Source organism: Lynx canadensis, chromosome F1 (assembly GCF_007474595.2).
Source record: "Lynx canadensis isolate LIC74 chromosome F1, mLynCan4.pri.v2, whole genome shotgun sequence".
NCBI classification, from domain to species: domain Eukaryota; kingdom Metazoa; phylum Chordata; class Mammalia; order Carnivora; family Felidae; genus Lynx; species Lynx canadensis.
In genome coordinates, this window is record NC_044319.2 from 16,704,725 (window position 1) to 16,725,300 (window position 20,576).

Here is a 20,576-nt window from a genome sequence, read left to right on the forward strand (position 1 = left end):
TGATGATTTGGGGCAGCTTTCGGATTTTTCATCAGGGCATATTGAGGTTCATATTTACGGTCTCCAACTGGAAAACACTTCTGGTGGCTAAGCCACCACCAGTTCACCACTATCTGCTAACAGGGTAATTAAAAAAAAACAACAACAGCCTCTAAGTTTAAAAATAAAACAGGAGAACTTTTATCTATGGGAGAAAAACAATACGTTTTTAGAAATGAGACCTTTGTGTTGCTTTGTGAATAACAACAGAAAACAAAGTTCCCCAAATCAGGAATTCTATTTAAAATATTTGCGTGTTTTTTAGTGGGAGAAGGGGAAATGATTTTCAACTGATACTGCAGTCCATTTCATTTTTATATTTAGGTGCTTCTTTTTTTTTTTTTAACAGAAATAATCAGAGGGGGAAAAGACTCTCTTTTTTTCATACTTCAGGAGATAATTTTTAACTGCACCAAGAATTCTATAAATTCTGAAAAACTAAAGGTTGCCGTCTATTTATTTTCTGTGAATGTGAAAAAATAAGCCATAAGAAAATCCACTTCTCCTCCAAGAAGAAGACTTTTGATAAAATGATACTGAAGTAAGAAGATAAACTTTAAAAGTTTCTAATTACCAAGGACGTAGCATAAATCAGTTTGGGGGTCCTTTTGTTTTATTGTTTTTGCAATAGGATATTTCCAGTTAGAAAACTTTTCATTTCTCTTTTTGAAGTTTAAAGAAGATTTCCCAAAACTGAACTTTCCAGCTGCTGTGTTAAGAACACAGAAGGTGTTTATAGCGTTTACTTCCTCCACAGATAAGAGGACCTCCCTTAGTTTTCTACAGGGGGTGAGCTGCCAAAGAAGCCTGTGATAGCAGCTGGGTTTTTTTCATATTTCTTTTTTTCCTCGTGGATTTTTGATACTCCACCCCTTCAGACTCAGGTGGGTGTGGGTATTGGCACTGAGCTGCAGTAGGATTTTTCCCTGGATAGTCTGGTCTGGAGCTGGGGTAGCAGCTGCCGCTGTGGAAAGGCCAGCTGGCAAGATGATGGAAGAGATCTCCATTACGGTAGCCTATGACGCCCATGTTTTCAGCCAGCTGCACGACGAAGACTTCCTCACTAGTCTCGTGGCCATCAGCAAGCCCAGATCGATGGTAGGTGGTCCCTTGCACGCGACTCTGGAGCTGTTTTCCTCTTTTCTAACATGTACTCCTGGAGCAACTCAGGCATCACTTCCTGGGAATTAGAATAGAAGTATTGCTGTTGGCTTTGAGTTTAGGCTACAGACAGGTCTACAGGTTTTTAATGATTTATTTACATCACCAAACACTATATGTTAGTAGTGCGTTTACAGTGACTTAGGAGTCATACCTAACCTAACCTCACCTAACCTAAGTTAATGCTTTCATATATGGTGAGGGTGAGAAGAGTTTTATAGTACCAAATATCACCCCGCCTCACGCGTTTGCCTTGTATGCGTGTCTGTGATGACAGATGCAGGTGAAGGTCACCTGCATTTACACACATATGATTCAGTCTTTGAAGTAGAACAATTTTACGTGTGGGCTATAACATCAACACAAAGTTAAGTGATCTAAAAGCCAGATAACTTTCAAAATGTTTACATTATTATGAAGAACTATTATGAACATAGCTTCTAGTATAATTTTAGTTTGGATTTAATATTGGTAAATTTTTGAAACAATTCTCCAAGCGTCTTGGTGCACACGTCCTCGCATAATAGGAAAATGAAGTTCTTGCAAATGTTTGTTGTTTCTTCTATGTAGATGTCATATCATGGCTCTCGAGTTTAAGACAGTAGTGAAGCATACCTTTTATACTAACTTGCATAATTCTTGCCATAGTAACCTCTTATTCATTATATTTGATAGTACTCATCACAGACAACAGGACGAAAGACTATATCGTAACCATTATCTTGTTAGTATGAAACCCCGATTCTCTATTTTAAGGCATAGGAACCTTAAACACACGATGGCAATTTTTTCAAACAATGAAATTGCAATGAAAACATAAAGGGGACTCTCATAGGTAGATTTTAAAAGACTTAAGGGTTACATTAATTAGATGTAGTCTACTGCCATTGTTCAGATGCTGATTTGAACAAACTATAAAAAAAAAATCTATAATTGACCAATTAAATATTTAATGATATTAAGAGGATTATTCATTTTTATGCAATAATGATAGTACAATTATGTTAAAAATGGTAACTTCGAGATACATATTAAGATAATTGTAGATGAAGTATCTGCAAAGATTCAAAAATATTTATGATTCAGTAGAGGGGTTGGTGATATGGATGAAGTTATATGAACTTACAGAACTGTGTTGGTAACTGTTGAAACTGAGAGAGGAGTAATAGGGATTCATTATACTCTCTCCACTTTTGTAGAATTTTTTTTTAAAGTTGGCCCCATGCCCCCCCGTGGGTCTTGAACTCACAACTTTGAGATCAAGAGTTGCATGCTGTACTGACTGAGCCAGCCAGGCGCCCCAGTAGATGTTTTATAGATGCAGTGGATGTTTTTATTTTTACTTTTTTTAAATTTTATTTATTTAGGTGATCTCTACATCCAACATGGGGCTCAAACTCATGAATGAGATGAAGAATTGAACACTCTTCCTCCTGAGCCAGCCAGGGACCCCGGTAGATGCAGTTTAAAAGTCAGCTGGCCTGGGGTGCCTGGGTGGCTCAGCCAGTAAAGCGGGTCCAACTCTTGCTTTCAGCTCAGGTCATGATCTCACAGCTCCGTGGGACTGAACCCTGCGTTGGACTCTGTGCTGTCAGCATGGAGCCTGCTTGGGATTCTCTCTCTCCCTCTCTCTCTCCTCCTTCCTCACTCGGGTGTGCTCTCTCTCTCTCTCTCTCTCACTCACTCAAATAAATAAACAAACTTAAAGTCAGCTGGACCAAAAAAATAGCAAAGCCAAACAAATACTACATAATATACTTATATAAGTGTTCATTGATACAGAAACATCTAGCCTTTTGCATTCTTGTCTTCTGTTTAAAAAAAAATTTTTTTTACATTTATTCACTTTTGAGAGATAGAGTGTAAGCTGGGGGAGGGGCAGAGAGAGAAGGAGACACAGAATCCAAAGCAGGCTCCAGGCTCTGAGCTGTCAGCACAGAGCCTGATGCGGGGCTCAGACCCATGAACCATGAGATCACGACCTGAGCCGAAGTTGGACACTTAACTGACTGAGCCACCCAGGCGTCCCTTAACTTCTATTTTATAATTATATATGTTATGTGGATATTATTGCCAACCCTTGGTTAACCACAATATTTTATCAAGTCAGGAGAGAGTCTCAGTGGTTATGGATAAGCTCTTAACTTCATTTTAGCCATTAATTTCACAATATTTCACCATGAAGACTTATCCAAAGAATTCAGAATTCATTTCATTTCTTTTTGATCATCCTGTTAAGATCCTCTTAAGGTGTCTGTGCAGCCTTAAAAAAAAAGAAGAATCAAAAACAGAGATATAAAGTGGCACAATCTAGAGGACAAAGGAGGCTGAGGAGAGAGGCAGTGACTGAGTCCTAGGGAACATCTTACACTCAGTGAGTGTAGGACATCGTGCTGTGTGTGTTGTGCATGTGGTCATATGCACATGTGCAGGAGACAGAGAAAATGAGCTAATTAATATTTATGTGCTCACTGGGAAACACTCTTCCATTTGTAGATCAGATGAATATTCAATATATTGATATAGGTTATGCCTTGATGCAACTTCAGCTCCCCCAACGCACATTTCTACTCCTAATCCTGGAGCATATTTGGTATGAAATTTGGTTAGTAACGTGGAAAGCCTCAGAGGTATGATAAAGGCACAAAATACTGCTCTGTATTCAACTTTTAAATAATATTGATGTTGGGGTGTTGAACTTAATTATACAACTTTCTGGAGATACTTAGTTTTCTTTATCAGAATTGAAATTTTAAAAGAATTGACTGGTACCATCTTTTGAAAGCGATATTTGGTTTTGGTTCATGTGGAAAAGTCATATTAAAATTGTGCTAAGGTGAAATATTTATCACTTACTTTTGATTCTGTATTCCATTCTTTGCTTTGTCCAAGATGAACCGTTTAAATTGTATGAAAGGGATAAATACTCAGATTTTCTACAGTATAAAATAAATTACTTCTCAATCTGATTTATTACTGCACTATGAAGCAAATTACATTCTTGCTACCATATAAAATCTTTTGGGTGTAGGTTGACTATTACAAAAGATATTTAGAAGCTTTCTTAGTACAGGATTAATTAAATGTTTTTCTGTAATTGGACTTTGTTTCATAATGGAAGGTAGCTTGATTCCTCAAATGGTTAAAAAAAAAAAAAAAAGAAAAGCAAGAAAGAAAAAAACCATTAAGCATGGTGGTTTTAGTGTGGACACTGAATCATTTCTTGTTTATAAGTAGCCCTGTGGCTTTCTGGCATTTTTGGTGGAGACTTGTGGTAAAAAATACAAGCCATTATGCATACAAGACTAAAAGAAAACTTGACTAAACAATACTTAACTGTTACTACATGTGACGTATTCAGTTTTTTTCCTATTTTATTTGTTTGCGGCTAGTTATGTACCACTAAATTGATTTCAGAAATGTTTCAAGCCACACTTAGAAAAACATGGTTATAGCCTATTGATCCTTTAAAAATGAACAATAATGCAGGGGTGCCTGGGTGGCTCAGTCAGCTAAGCATCTGACTTCGGCTCAGGTCATGATCTCATGGTTCGTGGGTTTGAGCCCCACATTGGGCTCTGTGCTGACAGCTCAGAGCCTGGAGCCTGCTTCCATTCCGATTCTGTGTCGCCCTCTCTTCCCCTCCCCTGCTCCCACTCTGTCTCTCGAAAATAAATAAATGTTAAAAAAATTTTTTTTACATAATAATGCAAGCAAATCACAAATCCCTTTATACAGCCCCCTTTAGACAATCACAGGTAAGAAAAAAGGATAAGGAAGCCAAGCATAACTCCTCTTGTCCCCCAGATTCCTTTCTTTCATTTATATTCTATCTCTCTCCTCCTCCCTTTCTCCCTCTCATTCCCTCTCCTCTTCTCTCCCCTCTCTCTGCCTCCCCACCCCAGCCCCCACAATAAGAAATGACCTGGCCCCCTGACTGGCTCACTTGGTAGAGCAGCTGACTCTTGACCTTGGTTGGCGTCATGAGTTCGAGCCCCATGTTGGGTGTAGTCGTTACTTTAAAAAAAAATTACCTAGGCCAGTGTTGTATTTACGAAGATAAACTAAACAAAAGCTTAGAGTCTCCACTAGAAAAACCTAAGAACTTTTACAGCAAAAATAAATTGGTGTGTAAGGTGAAAATCCAGGATAATCAAAATGGCTCCAGAAACATTTAGAAAGGTGCCTCATTGAACATAGTATTCCAGCCTTCCTTTAAATCTAAAAGATTATTTTTTCTTTAGTTGTTCATTGGCTGAAATTAACTGGCTTGCATTTTGAGACAAAGTTGTACCTTCCCCCCATTCTCCCTCCAACACATATATCTTTAAATTCCAGAGTGGTGCTCACACCAGGAATAATAAACATATGAGGGAGGCAGTCTCTGAAGTTGTCCTCAGTCAGGGCCTTCTGTGCCAGAGAGGAATGGCCAGCATTCCTCTTTACTGCCTCCACCATTTCCAGTTATCTCTGTAGCTGCCTGGTGTAAATAAGGGAAAAAGAGCACACCTGTTACATTTATTATACATTCCAAAGGAAGATTTGAATATGTGTTTGAATTCAAAACATATGATTTAAACAGTGAACAAGCCTAATAACCAATGCATAGTTTCTGTCAAGCTTGACTTTCAGGTTAAGTGTTAATTTATATTCTGAATTATTTTAACTTTTTAATCTATACAGGGATTACCAAAGGAATATTGCCTTCTGACGTATGTTAGGGCAGTATGTAGTGTTAACCAACATTTTTGGGTTATTGCAATGAGCTGGTATAAATAGAGTATCCCTTCCTCCAAAGACCTCACAGTCAAGTAAATGAGAGAAACAAAATAAATATTTATGGGAGTGATAACTTGGCTATTATAGGGTAGAACAAAGTAGAGAATAACCACCATTGATTGAGCAGTGTGGAAGAAGCCTTCAAAAGGGACTGGGGGCACTTAAGTCAGGCTTTGAAAGCTGACCCGGTGCTTGCCAACTGGTGGAAGAGGGTAGGACCTTTCTGAGCAGGGGGAACGGCTTGTGCAAAGGCTCAAGGGTTAACTGCTTTGGGCGCTTTTTAAGTTACACAGTGTCCAATTGAAGTTTTAGATCTGCTACTTATTCATAAATTACCTAAATTCTCTAAACTTCAGCTTCTTCATCTGAAAAATGAGGGACATAGTAGTACCACTTCATTGGATTAGTGTAAGCATTAAATGAGCATTTGTACGTATTTAGCCCAGTGAATGCCCTTACTGATTGTCTCCCTTCTAACAAGGAAAGGGCTGTTCAAACTGGGGAAGGCTTGAAGGAAGGAGTGGGCTGAATAGATAAGGCGCCATAGCAATGTGGAATGAGGAGGTGGGTGGACAGGATAAGGTGGATTCTTTGGGTTACCCTGGTGAATTGTTTAATTAGGGAATCACTATCAGGATATCAGTCCTACAGGAATCTTGAAGCCTTCTGCCTTGAAGACGGTACAAAGGATCTTAGGTGTGAGCCTTAGGGTGGTGGGAAGGCAACGTAGAATCAACAGGAGGGATTTATATGAGCTAAACCATCTGCTGAGTAGATGTATCCGGTATTGCACAATAATCTGGTGGTAATGGACTGACAGGGGCCATGCTGCCTGTGGAAAAAAATTTTAAAGGGCATTACAACAGTGCAGGTAAAAAGTTGATAAGTGTCTAGTCTTAGACAATGGCAGTGTGATAAAGAAATTAATCCACACATGTTGGTTGGTTCTTGCAATAGATACATGCAGTAATACTACTTAGGAAGAAGCAGCTGATCTATTTGAGAAGAGTAAATTATGGAGATAAGTTGAAAATTACTATAAGCTCCTCACTTTATAGAACTGGAATTTTTGTTGTTGTGTTGACTTGAATGGGCAAGTTCGATATCAAGAATGTAATGGAGAAAGGGCGGCCTGGCTTCACCATGTTCCACTTCTAGAAATTCGAGGTCACATGTCACCGTAAGAGGCTTGGTGTCCAGTGATAGAACTGTCCATTAACACAAATCACTTACCCAGGCTAACACATGCCTGCGCTCTGTTACCACTAGATATATGTTCTTAACTGGCAGATACCAAAATAGCAGCACTGTGCCAGCAAAGGAAGGGAGCTCCTTCAGGGAGCTAGGGTTTATCTGATCTATAAATGGGAGATGAGGGTAGGCATTCTGAAATCACTTTCTCCTTACTGGGTTGGCACACCAATTTAATCTGGTGTGCCAAATTAGAAAAAAAAAAAAAATCAGAGCAGTTCCATGTGCCAGAGATGGGTAAAACAATGAAATCAATATTGCTTCTAAATCTTCACTGCATATACATTTCAAATCTTGACTGGAGCAAAACATAAAGCCAATTAATTCCTCCATATTCTTAAAACGATGTTAGTATCTGAACGTTTTCTGTTCTCCATTGTTATTTAGCCTGTGCACGTTTTGGCGGTATTTCATCAATTTCAGTTCAGTAGCAGGAGCCAAATTTTCCCTCATTTGGTTATCAGTTCTGATACGAGTTAAGGTTCTTACAGTTGCAAGTAGTAAAATCTTGAGCTATCTTCAATAGGAAAGGGAACTTCTCATGCAGACACCAGAGTGTGTCCCTTTAAACACAAGCACAGAGGTGCGGCCAGGCAGCTGAGCTGGCACCGGACCCCTGCTGGCAAGCACGCTCCCTGTCTCTTGCCATCTAATTAACTTCTCTCTTGGCCTCTCCTTTATTTATCTCTCTCTCTACCCGCTTTCTGCTTCTTCATTCCCAAGAAATATGGCTGCCATTCAGCATCGAGATTTACAGTTCTGTCATATGCAGAGAGTTAAGTTGCTACCCCTAAATCACAAGTCCAGATTCCTCAGAGACAGTCTGCCTGAGTAGTGTTGGGTGAGGTGACACAAAATAGAGTAGAGCCTGTGGGTGCAGACTCGGGAGCCAAACTGGGTCAAATCCCACCTCACCTCCAACTAGCTCACTGACTTTTGGCAGATTACGTGACCTCTCTGAGCTTCATTTTTCTCATCTGTTAAATTATAGGATTAAATCAGTTCATGCAAGTAAAGCACTTGAGAATAGCTATCACATAGTAAGAGGCATATGTACGTTAGTTGGTATTATTCCAAACTGATTTCTCTTAAAAAATTTTTTTTCAATGTTTATTTATTTGTGAGAGACAGAGACAGAGCACGAACAGGGGGAGAGCAGAGAGACAGACATAGACTCCAAAGCAGGCTCCAGGCTCTGAGCTGTCAACACAGAGCCCGATGTGGGGCTTGAACCCACGAACCATGGCCTGAGCTGAAGTCAGATGCTTAACTGACTGAGCCTCCCAGGCACCCCCAAACAGATTTCTTTTTTTAAAATCTTGAAATAGGAGATTAACTTTTAGTAGACCTTATGACTAAATTCATCATCCAAAAATTAGTGTTTATTTTTATTTTTGAGAGATTGTGCAAGCAGGGGAGGGGTTGAGGGAGAGGGGGACAGGAAATCCAAAGTGGGCTCAGTACTGACAGGAGAGAGCCCAATGCGGGGCTTGAACTCCTGAACCATGAGATCATGACTATAGCTGAAATCAGACGCTTAACCAACTGAGCCACCCAGGCATCCCTAATTTAGGTTGTTTGAGTAATAAATATGAAATTGAACCAGCTTCTGTAACAATAATTAGAACTTTTCTGCATTTAATCCTGTTTTAGATGTTGAAAAATAATCTTTCTATACTGGCCTGGGGGTGATGTTGATTTGTAAGTCAGTTGAAAACAATTTTTTGGAAGATGTTATAGAAGTCTGTTATAGAAACGGACATAGGGGCGCCTGGGCGGCTCAGTCAGTTGAGTGTCCAACTTCGGCTCAGGTCATGATCTCACAGCTCGTGGGTTTGAGCCCTGCGTCGGGCTCTGTGCTGACAGCTCGGAGCCTGGAGCCTGCTTCCGATTCTGTGTCTCCCTCTCACTCTGCCCCTCACCTGCTCATACACACACTCTCTCTCTCTCTCTCAAAAATAAATAATAAACATAAAAAAATTTAAAAAAAGACATAAAACATAATACATTAAATTTTTTCTCTCTGTCTTGTAAGTCCTAACTTGTCCACAGTGGTTGAAAAGTCTTACTCTAGGTTTTTTGGGGTTTTTTTAGCATCCATGTTTGTATTCAATATAATAATCAATCAAAAATATTCATTGATCTGCTACTGTGTGCTATGCTATATTTTTAAGCCCTGCGAGCGAGGTGTGAACACAAAAGACATATCCGTTGTGAATCTTATACTATTTTGGGGAGAAGTCAGAAAGAAATATTAGCTAAAGATATCACTTCTCAGCTATGATCAGTATTATGCACAGACTTAAAATGAAGTGATACCGTCAAAAGGGATTCATTGGAGGCTTTATTTTGGGTAGTCAATGAGGGCTTCAGTGGTGTCATTTGAGATATGAATGGCATCCTTGGGAAAATTAGGAAAGAGTATCTCAGGCAGAGAAAAGCTCTGAAAAAAGGCCCAAATTGGTAGAGTTTGATATATTAGCTAAACAGGAAGGTTAGTGTGGGATCACAGTGTGGAAAGAGCACCAGGGGCCAGGGGCAGACAGTGGTAAGAAATGTGGTTGGGGAAGAAGTTGGGAACCGGGCTATGATGTAGGACTTCTAAGTCAGAAGGAAGAGTTCAGGTTTTATTCCTTATTTGAGGTCCTTGTATTTTAAAAATCTAACAAATCAGATTTTACATCTTGTTTAACAGGAATTTAAAATGATGATTAAATTATTGGAGAAGCCAATATTATATCAAAAACTTAACCACTGTGCTCAAACTCAATATGAAATTGTAGCATTCAGACTCAATGCCAGGACTACAAGCTGGCTTACGAACAGGATTTGCAACAAAACAAAGCAACACTAACACTGGAGCCCTGATTATTATACTGCCCACAATAGGATTCCTGGCAGGCTGAAATACTGAAGAAGCCCTCTTAAATCTGACACAGTCAGGACTGTAGTCAGTTCATAGAAGAAGTTGGCTCAGGGGATGAAGCATAAAAAAACAGTACATACTAACCTAAACATTTATTTTAACTTAAAACATCAGTATATATTCATAATCCATTTTAGTACAGGAAACTTAATGCCCTTTCTTAGAATAGGAATTCTGAAATACATAATGCTAATTAGTTTTCTTTTTTTAGATTAAAAAATAATTTTTTTAACATTTACTCATTTTTGAGAGACAGAGAAAGACAGAACATGAGTAGGGGAGGGGCAGAAGGAGACACAAAGCCCGACGCGGAACTCAAACTCACGAGCCGTGAGATCATGACCTGAGCCAAAATCAGATGCTTAACCAACTGAGCCACCCAGGTGCCCCTCTAGTTTGTTTTCTTAAGAGAACAACAAATTAAAAAATTTATGAAGCAATCTAATGCAAACTTTGTAGAGGTTTTGTTTTTGTTTTGTTTTACAACTTTTTACATCTTTTTTTTTTTTTTTAAGTTTATTTTGAGAGAGCATGTGTACGAGTGAGCAGGGGAGAGGCGGAGATTGAGGGAAAGAGAGAGAAGCTCAAACAGGCTCCGCACTGTCAGCACAGAGCCCCACGAGCAGCTCCACCTCATGAACCATGAGCCACCCGGGTGCCCTGCAATTAATTCTTTAAAAAATTTTTTTTAATGTTTATTCACTTTTGAGGGAGAGAGAGAGAGAGAGAGAAGGAACAAGCTGGGGAGGGGCAGAGAGAGAGGGAGACACAGAATCCGAAGCAGGTGCTAGGCTCTGAGCTGTCAGCACACAGCTTGACACAGGGCTCGAACCGACGAACCGTGAGATCATGATCTGAGCCACAGTCAGAAGCTTAACCAACTAAGCCACCCAGGCACCCTAACTGTTTTTTAAACATAAACTCAGCTGTGGTCTACTCACCACAAGAGTTAAGCATACCCAGTGTATACAATTTCTTTATGAAGGGAACAGAGAGCATTAGTTAATCAGGCAAAAATTTTCAAGAGCACACATCATGCACAACAAACACAACAAGCAGCTATGAATCCTGTTGCACATCCCAGTAAGCATTTCTATTTCCTTTGGGAGTCTTTAGATGGCTAGGGTGTGGTTGATCTTGGCCGAACACAGTGGATATAGCCGAGTTTACTTAGTTTCTGGACCCAGGTTTGGTTAGATCTGTTCCATACCTCTCATTATTTTTGGAATCAATAGGCAATCTGGAGCATGTCCTTCTCTTGACAGAATTTAGAAATTCCCAGAAGGGTCAGTGGAAACATCAGATGCCTCTTAAAGGCCTCCATTCAGATCTAGCACACTGATTTGTATCCATGTTCCATTGGCTGAAACAAATCAGGAGGTCACTTCCAACATGGTGGGGCAGAAAGTATATACCATCATGGAGGCTGGAGGATGGGGAAGTGACTATTTGCCAAACAGCCATCTACTACATATGTAATAACTGACCCTTCATGTGTTCATCATAGTTGGGTTAGCTATCTAAAATATATAAACACCGTGTTTCTCAATAACATACATCATTTATAGTCACACAAACCGTACATCTCCCGATTTGTCATCAGAAAATAACATTTACTCAGAAATACAATAAAACCTGAATGTAAATTCATACTTACCACTCTATTGCTTTTTCATTTTACTTGGAACTTTGAAGTGGCACTCTTCTTACCCATCTCTCTCAAAGGTAATTAAAAACTGAAATCTCTTCTCCAGTGACATGCTATGGTATGCCAACGTTGTTATTCCAACCTGAGCCATCTTTACAGCCCGAGGATTTTTAACAATTTTGGGGTCACAGACTCTTTTGGCAGTTTAAGTCCACGGATCCCTTATCAGAAAACTGTTTTTAAGGGCATAAAATAAAATAAAATTACAAAGGAAACTAATTGTATTGAAATATAGTTATCAAAATAGAGAAAAATCACATTTAAAAAAAGTTGAGATATAATTGTCATATAACGTATTAGTTTCAGATGTACAACATAATGATATGATTTGACATCTGTATATATTGCAAAATGATCACAATAAGTCTAACATTCAGCACCAAACATATTACAATTTTTTTCCTTGTGATGAGAACTTTTTTTTTAAGATATTGCCATTTTTTAAAATTTAAATCCAAGTTAGTTAACATACAGTGTAGTAATAATTTCAGGAATAGAATTTAGTGATTCATCACTTATGTATAATACCCAGTGCTCATCCCAACAACTGCCATCCTTAACACCCATCACCCATTTAGCCCATCCCCCTGCCACCCAACACCCCACCAGCAACTCTCAGTTTGTTCCCTGTATTTAAGAGTCTCTTATGGTTTGTCTCCCTCTCTGTTTTTATTTTATTTTTGCTTCCTTTCCCCTATGTTCATCTGTTTTGTTTCTTTAATTCTGCATGTGAATGAAATCATCTGATATGTGTCTTTTTCTGACTGACTTATTTTGCTTAGCATAATACACTTTACTTCCATCCACATTGTTGCAGATGGTAAGATTTCATTCTTTTTGGTCACTGAGTAATATATATACTACATGAATTCGCCAGTTGATGGACATTTGGGCTCTTTCCATACTTTGGCTATTGTCAATAGTGCTACTATAAATTGGGGTGCATGTGCCCCTTCGAAACAGCATACCTGTATCCCTTGGATAAATACCTAGTAGTGCAATTGCTGGGTTGCAGGATAGTTCTATTTTTAATTTTTTGTGGGACCTCCATACTGTTTTCCAGAGTGGCTGTACCAGTTTGCATTCCCACCAACAGTGCAAAAGGTTTCCCCTTCCTCAGCATCCTCGCCAACATCTGTTGTTGCCCAAGTTGTTAATTTGAGCCATTCTGATTAGTGTGAGGTGGTATCTCATTGTGGTTTTGATTTACATTTCCCTGGTGATGAGTGATGTGGAGCATCTTTTTTATGTGTATGTTAGCCATCTGGATGTCTTCTTTGGAAAAGTGGCTGTTCATGTCTTTTGCCCATTTGTTCACTGGATTATTTGTTTTTTGGGTGTTGAACTTGCTAAGTTCTTTATAGATTTTGGATACTAACCCTTTATCTGATAAATCATTTGCAAATATCTTCTCCCATTCTGTCTGTTAAGACATCGCTTTTTTTAAATTGAAGGTCGAAAGTTGGTCACATTCAGAGATTAACAGGCCTCATACAGATAGTTAAAACCATCCTTCTCTTTCTTAGTTAACCATCTCCTAATTTCAGGTAATGTCCACAAGTTCTTTAGAACCATTTGAAATTGTCCTTTGAGGAGGTCCACCACACCACTATATAACAAAGGCTTGACCGCATATACCACTGGATAGTATCTCACTGGATATCATCATCATCAAAGAGATCTACAAAATCATTTAAAAAGTCTGCATGAACTGCCTTCTCATTGGCTTCCAAGTTCATCAAGGAGCCTGGAGCTGTCCATACAGGGTCCTTACAGGGCCTGGCATGCCCTCAGGAAACATCTTGTCTATGCTGTTTCATCTACCCTGTGGTGCTTCAGGCATCCCTGGCCCTGTGATGAGAACTTTCAAGATCTACTCTCAGCAGCTTTCAAATACACAATAGAGTATTATTTTTTATTGACATGTAATTGACATACTACAACATTATATTAATGTCAAGTGTACAACATAGTGATTTAACATTTATACACATTGCAAAGTGATTACCACAATTAATCTAGCTACCATCAGTGTCCTATTTATTTTATAACTGTAAGTTTGTACCTTTTAGTCCCCTTTGCCTATTTTACCCATTCCATTGCAATAGAGTATTATGAATTATACTCACCATACCACATATCTCATCCCCTAGACATAACTTTATACCTGGAAGTTTGTACCTTTTGACTATCTATACACATTTTGCCCACCGTCAACTCCCCAAAATCCGATTTATGATAGAGTACTATGTGCTTCTTTATTAGTACATTAAATAACAAGATAGGGTAGCAAGGAGAATAACTGCCATAACTCCAAAATAGTGACAAATGTAAATAATGTTTTGAGGTAGACGCAATAACTAATGTGAATGAAAATATCTGTAATATCTATAGCTGATAATTTCAGATGTTTAGGAAAATAAAGATATTTTCTCTGTCAGAGCTCAAGGATGCTGAATTCTCATCACAATCCCCTAATACAGCGTTTAACCTGCATTACCTCAGACACACAGGTTTTAGTAACTTTCCTTTCCTTATGGCTGGCTATGAGAAATCTTGGCCATGGCTTGCATTCTGTCTTCTCCTTCTCGAAGGTAGAAGAATACATGTGAAACTTTTGTGATTATTTGATTAATCTCTCACTAACTCATAGCATCCATGAGAGCAGGGCTGTGTATGTTTCTGTTAACCACTGTGTCCCCAGCCCAGCCTGGTGCCTGGTGCATTGTTCTCTGTGTGTGTATTGAATTGATAGCACTGGGGAGGACATGAAGCACCGCATAGGTACAATCATTGGTCTACAGAAGGTGATGTTTGTGACAGTTGACTGTATTCATAAATATCTGTACACATAGGGAGAGTTATTTAAAAAAAAATTTTGTCCTTAGACCTTTATACTAAATTCTGGTTTTTTTAAAATGTTTACTTACTTATTCTTGAGAGAGGGAGAGAGCACAAGCAGGGGAGAGGCAGAGAGAGAGGGTGACACAGAATCTGAAGCAGACTCCAGGCTCCACGCTGTCAGCACAGAGCCTGATGTGGGGCTGGAACCCATGAACCCTGAGATCATGAGCTGAGCTGAAGTCAGATGCCTTAACCAACCGAGCCACTTTTGTAGTAACTTCTGATAGAATTGGTTGTGGAATCAGGGTCGAGTCTAGTTAAATACTTACATGTTAGTTCTTAATTGTTAAGAAATGCAGTGCTTGTTTCTGTTCTAACTCAGTGGTTCGTGTAACATGCATATCTCCTGTGTGCATAGCACTGTGCTAACCTCTGACATATCTTCAGAGCGATGCCAGTCTAGACAGCCAAGTAAACACTTGCCATGAACCAAGGATGAGAGTGCTGTTAGAGCTAAGATGCCTTCCTCTTCTTCGTGTATCTGTCACACCCTACACCCTCACTGAAATGAGATATCCTGTCCACTTTTTGAGTTGTACAGTGAGGTTCATTTTCCTTCTCTACCACAGCACCTGACACATAGAAAGGTTCTAACGAGAGAATAAAGGAATGATCGGGAGAATGTGAGAAGTAGAGATACTTTCGTAAAGATGTGGTCACTTTTTTTTTTTTAAGTTTATTTATTTATTTTTAGAGACAGGGAGAGAGAGGGCAGAGAGAGAGAATCCGAAGCAGGCTCCACACCATCAATTCAGAGCCCAGCACAGGGCTCGAATTCATAAACTGTGAGATCATGACTTGAACTGAAATCAAGAGTCAGACCTTAACCGACTGAGCCACCCAGGCACCCCAACAAATTTTTTTTTGTTAGCGTTTTGGTTTTTAAGCTTTTACAATTTTACCTTTTGAATAAGTAGTACTTTCACGTGCTTTCAAAATTTTGACAAATATAAAATGGCTTCTAATGAAGTTTACTACACATTCCTGTTGTCCTGTGATGTCACTAATGTTTTAGAGATCTCCTTCCAGAAATATTTTATGCACATATAAGCAAATTTGTATATATTCTTCCCCTCTCTTTTTATAGAACTTTTGGTGTCCCATTCTGTGCTCTTCTCATTTAACAGTGTGTGTTAGAGATTTTTGTTGTTGTTGTTTTTGTCAGTACATCAAGGACTCCTCACTCATTTGACAGCTGCATACTGCTTTACTATATGGATTTCCATATGTTTAACCAACTCCCAATATTTGCATATATAAGGTTGTTTCCAATATTTTGCTGCTACAGACTGTGGCGAGTGAATAATCTTGTATACCATCATTTTACAAATGTGTGAATATATCTGTAGGTTAAATTCCTAGGAGTGAAATTGCTGGGTGGAAGGGTAGTGCATTTTTAATTTTGATAGTTAGAGCCTAATTGCTCTCTTTGAAGGATATATTGTTTTCCCCACCAACAATGTTTAAAACTGTGCCCATTTAAAATTGGAAATTTTGGGACACCTGGGTGGCTCAGTCAGTTGAGCGTCCGACTTCAGCTAAGGTCATGATCTCGCAGCTCATGAGTTCGAGCCCTGCGTCGGGCTCTGTGCTAACAGCTCAGAGCCTGGAGCCTGTTTCAGATTCTGTGTCTCCCTCTCTGTCTGTCCCAACCCACTCGCATTCTGTCTCTGTCTCTCTCAAAAATGAATAAACATTAAAAAAAATTTTTTTTTAATTGGAAATTTTGGGGTAGAATTCTAAAGAAAAAACAGCAATTTTTCAGGTGGTCAGGTGGAGAGGAAATATGTTCCATATAGAAGGAATAGTATTTTCAGAGGGATACAGGAGCAAGAGAGGTATCTGGGAATTTTAGCTTTTTCCATCTAGCTAGAATATAGGAGGAAAGCCAGGAAGTGGTAAGATAGTGGGAGTTGGTCATGAATGGTTTTAGTGTAATGCTAAGGAACTGATACTTTTATTTTATTTTATTTTATTTCATTTCATTTTATTTTATTTTATTTCATTTCATTTCATTTTATTTTATTTTATTTTATTTCATTTTATTTTATTTTATTTTATTTTATTTTATTTCTTTTTAGTAGGGGAGGGGGGGAGGAATGGGGAGAGAGAGAGAGAGTGGGTGGGAGGGAGGGAGGGAGGCAGGGAGAGAGAGAGAGAGAGGATCCCAAGCAGTCTCTACCAACACAGAGCCAGACTTGGGACTCAATCCCACAAACCCTGGGGTCATACCTGAGCCAAAATCAAGATGAGATGCTCAACTGACTGAGCCAGTCAGGCACTGATATTTTTAAATCTATAGGGAAAGGTTTTGAGTAGGTACATAATGCAATGAAGTTGATTAATACATGTTACAGAAAGAATAGATGTTTCTAGCTATTTATTTAAAGTGAAGGTTGCCAAATAGGTCTAGTCCCTAAAGATCTTTTTGCAACTTAAAGATTTTTTCCTCATTAATAACTAAAATAATATGTTGACATACAAAATTTAGGAAATGCATATAAATAAAAACTAAAACAAATAAAATAGGGGGGCATGGGGGGCTCAGTCGGTTAAACGTACAACTCTTGATTTTGGCCCAGGTCATGATCTCGTGGTTCGTGAGATCGAGCTCTGCAAATGCACAACCCCTTTGGAATTCTCTCTTTCTCTGCCCCCCTCTCTCTCTCAAAAATAAATAAACATAGAGGGACAGAGCGTGAGTGGGAGATGGGGAGAGAGAGAAGGAGACAGAATCCAAAGCAGGCTCCAGGCTCAGAGCTGTCAGCACAGAGCCCATTGTGGGGCTTGAACCCATGAGCAGCGAGATCATGACCTTAGGCAAAATTGGACACAACCAACTTAGCCACCCAGGTGCCCCCATCAAAATAAATAAACATTTAAAAAAATAAAGCAGAAATTACAACTTTATCACTCTGAGATTTTCCCTATTCAAATAATTCCTGTTGTTCTTAAAACAATAAAAGAAAATCAGTATATGTATTAGGTTAAGAAAATACAGACAAAGTGGTTTCCAAAGACAGCTACTTGCTAAAAGATTCTTGTAATTTCTTTGAGGAAAAAAGAAAAACTGCATATTCCTCCATAAATCACAACATAATTGTCAGTGTAGGGTTATACAGTAATGGCCTTCTCTTAAATATCTGGGTGTCCTGTCCGTGCTGTCAGTTTGGAGCCCAATGTGGGACTTGATCTCATGGACCGTGAGATCGTGACCTGAACCGAAGTCAAGAGTCGGTCGCTTAACTCACTGAGCCATCCAGGAGTCCCCATACGGGTGTCTTCTTAGAGACATAACCGCTGTGTTTTCTTTAAAGACCTTGCTGCAAACCTTTTGGAGAGATACTGATTACCTGTGCTGCTTTTCTTCTTTGTGACACTTTACTGGCAGATACCTCTCTCATCAGGATCTTAATTATCAGCCATACAAAGTATGTAGAAGGATGGTAAGTTTCAGAAAGCTGGACTCTTCTGTTCATACTCAGAAGTCTTTGTGTGGAATGATCCTAATTGCCCAGTCTTCCACTTGTAGGGCCTGTTGGAACAGTTTGTAAGCAGATCCTTTTCAGGCTGTTCTTGGGTAAATAATCTCCAGGTTGCTAATGCTGTGTTTGAACACATTCATCCTGCTGCTTCACAGGTGCATTAAGGTACCTTGAAATCACTTTTTTCCTTCCTTAATTACATCCTAAGAATTTTATTTTTTTTTTTATTTTTATTTTTTTTTCTTTTTTTTTTTTTTTTTAATTTTTTTTTTTTTCAACGTTTATTTATTTTTGGGACAGAGAGAGACAGAGCATGAACGGGGGAGGGGCAGAGAGAGAGGGAGACACAGCATCGGAAACAGGCTCCAGGCTCCGAGCCATCAGCCCAGAGCCTGAAGCGGGGCTCGAACTCACGGACCGCGAGATCGTGACCTGGCTGAAGTCGGACGCTTAACCGACTGCGCCACCCAGGCGCCCCCTAAGAATTTTAAAGGGGAGGGACGGAAGATCCCAGGTGGATTTACTGATCTATCCGTTGAAGTATTCCGAGGTGATAGATTGTAACAGTTTTGATGATTTGAGATTCAGTGTATCCAAGGTAATATTAAAACCTTACAGTACTTGATAAATGCTGGAGTCAGCCTAATTTCTCTTAATAGTTAAAATATGACCCTTGGTTAGAAGCCCAAAAGCCCTGCGATGCCTGCCAACCTAACAATCACATTAATTTGATTCCTTCATGTAAAATGATCGTTTTTATTGCTCCTGCCTGAAAGGTGCAAATTGCTTTCACTCTTGGGTGTAGGCTGCTCAGCTTCCCTCTGATTAAAGAGACAGGAAATATATCTTCCATCTAAAGTATTAATGTCACTTGTAAATTTGTAGTCTAATTTGTCATTGACTTGAACTCCTGGAAGAAGATTTGAAAAGCCAAGGTGTAACTTAGCACTCCAGGTTGTAACACCAGCATTAAGTGTTTTCAGTGACCAGCCTTCCCAGTGTTGGAAGGGCACAGAGTGCAGAGAGGAGGGTAAGAGAGAGGCCTGGAATGGATGGGAATGTATTTCCTCTAACTCAGAGGGGTATGACTGAGTTGGCTGAACTCACAGGTTCATTTTTCTTCTGAGAAGGACTTTGACCTGTTACGTCAGGAAGTGGGCACTGTATATAATCATCAATGGAAGTGGAGCTTTGGAACTTAGTGCACTGCATTTGGTACAAGAGGGTATTGAGACTGGACCCAGGGGAGAAAAGAGGTCATTTGTTAACAGACACTAGCTAAGAGATGAAGGCTTTTTCTCACCCCTTATCAGGTCAGAACATGATAGAAATTCTACCAAAATGGGTTAAATGTGTAAACAAAGTAATTGAATAAGAGTTCTTTCTGTTGACTGGAATCGTAGAAACTGTTCTGTGTATTCTCAGCAGATTTGAGAATAAAGAATTGAAAATACTTCAAGCCTGTAAAAATAAAACTGAAGTGATACCAGCATTCCCAATAAAGAGCTACTTGTCACCTCCCTTAAATAATAAGGGAAAAACAAAACACTGTAAAACAAAAGTACTGATTCCATTCAGAGTGAAATGAAGCCATTCAGCCCACTCAGTGTCTTAACCTATATAGTCAGTGGTTGTTTATATATTGAACATATTTGAACATTATGTAAAGTCCACGATGAATTCATACTGAAAATTTTCACTCACCTGTGATCCGTTGAGGCCAAACCCACAGGACTCCACTGGCTTCTAGTTTCAGGGCCTGGGCCCCGCTGTGCCAAGATCATATGATGATGCCTGGACTGTGTGAGGACAGCATTGCTGGCATTATGATGACCCACCTCGCTCGAAATGTCTGTGTGGCCCATCTGCTTGTGTAGATTATCAGTCTTCCTCTGCTTTTAGAGAATTTCCCGTATAACAGTAAAGTGTACTTGCCTTTGGTGTGTTTGGTACCCCTGCAAAGGGAAGGGATTAATTTCCTCTCTTGATTCTGCACTGGCTCCGGTATTGGGAGATTTGGAGTAGGCAGAGGACATCCGTCTACTCACAAATGGAGACCAGAGAATTGATGTAAGGCACATCAAGGGCAGGGCCACAAGTCCTGCAGCGTTAGAAGCCGGGCTTCCTTGTGATGGTACTAAAATAGACACAGAACAGAAAGAATGACACATCATTATATATACATTTAATTCCTTTAACACGTTATGTGATTTTTAACTCATTTAATCTCCGCAAGAGCTCTATGAGCTAAGTACAGGTTTTGAGGCTGAATCTCAAGATGGTCAAATGGAAGCACAGACTAACAACCAGCTCAAGGACACCC

At 39.3% G+C, this 20,576-nt stretch overlaps 1 protein-coding gene and 1 long non-coding RNA gene across 11 annotated transcripts in view; one reads left to right on the forward strand and one right to left on the reverse strand.

Moving 5' to 3' along the window:
- Nucleotides 1-20,576, forward strand: part of RABGAP1L (RAB GTPase activating protein 1 like) — a 774,838-nt gene that overhangs the window by 673,256 nt on the left and 81,006 nt on the right. The window contains exon 2 of one of the 10 annotated variants that reach the window (XM_030303102.1): nucleotides 389-1,137. The exons of the other annotated variants lie outside the window; for them this stretch is intronic. Within the exon in view, the coding sequence (XP_030158962.1) occupies nucleotides 1,027-1,137 (111 nt within the window). The 5' untranslated portion in view covers nucleotides 389-1,026. The remainder of the gene's footprint in view (nucleotides 1-388; nucleotides 1,138-20,576) is intronic. 10 annotated transcript variants of the gene reach the window in all.
- On the reverse strand, nucleotides 873-20,315 carry LOC115505455. Its single transcript, XR_003966033.1, has 2 exons — nucleotides 19,958-20,315; nucleotides 873-1,219 (listed from the first exon to the last, which is right to left on the reverse strand). It is a non-coding gene; the product is annotated as an uncharacterized LOC115505455 (long non-coding RNA).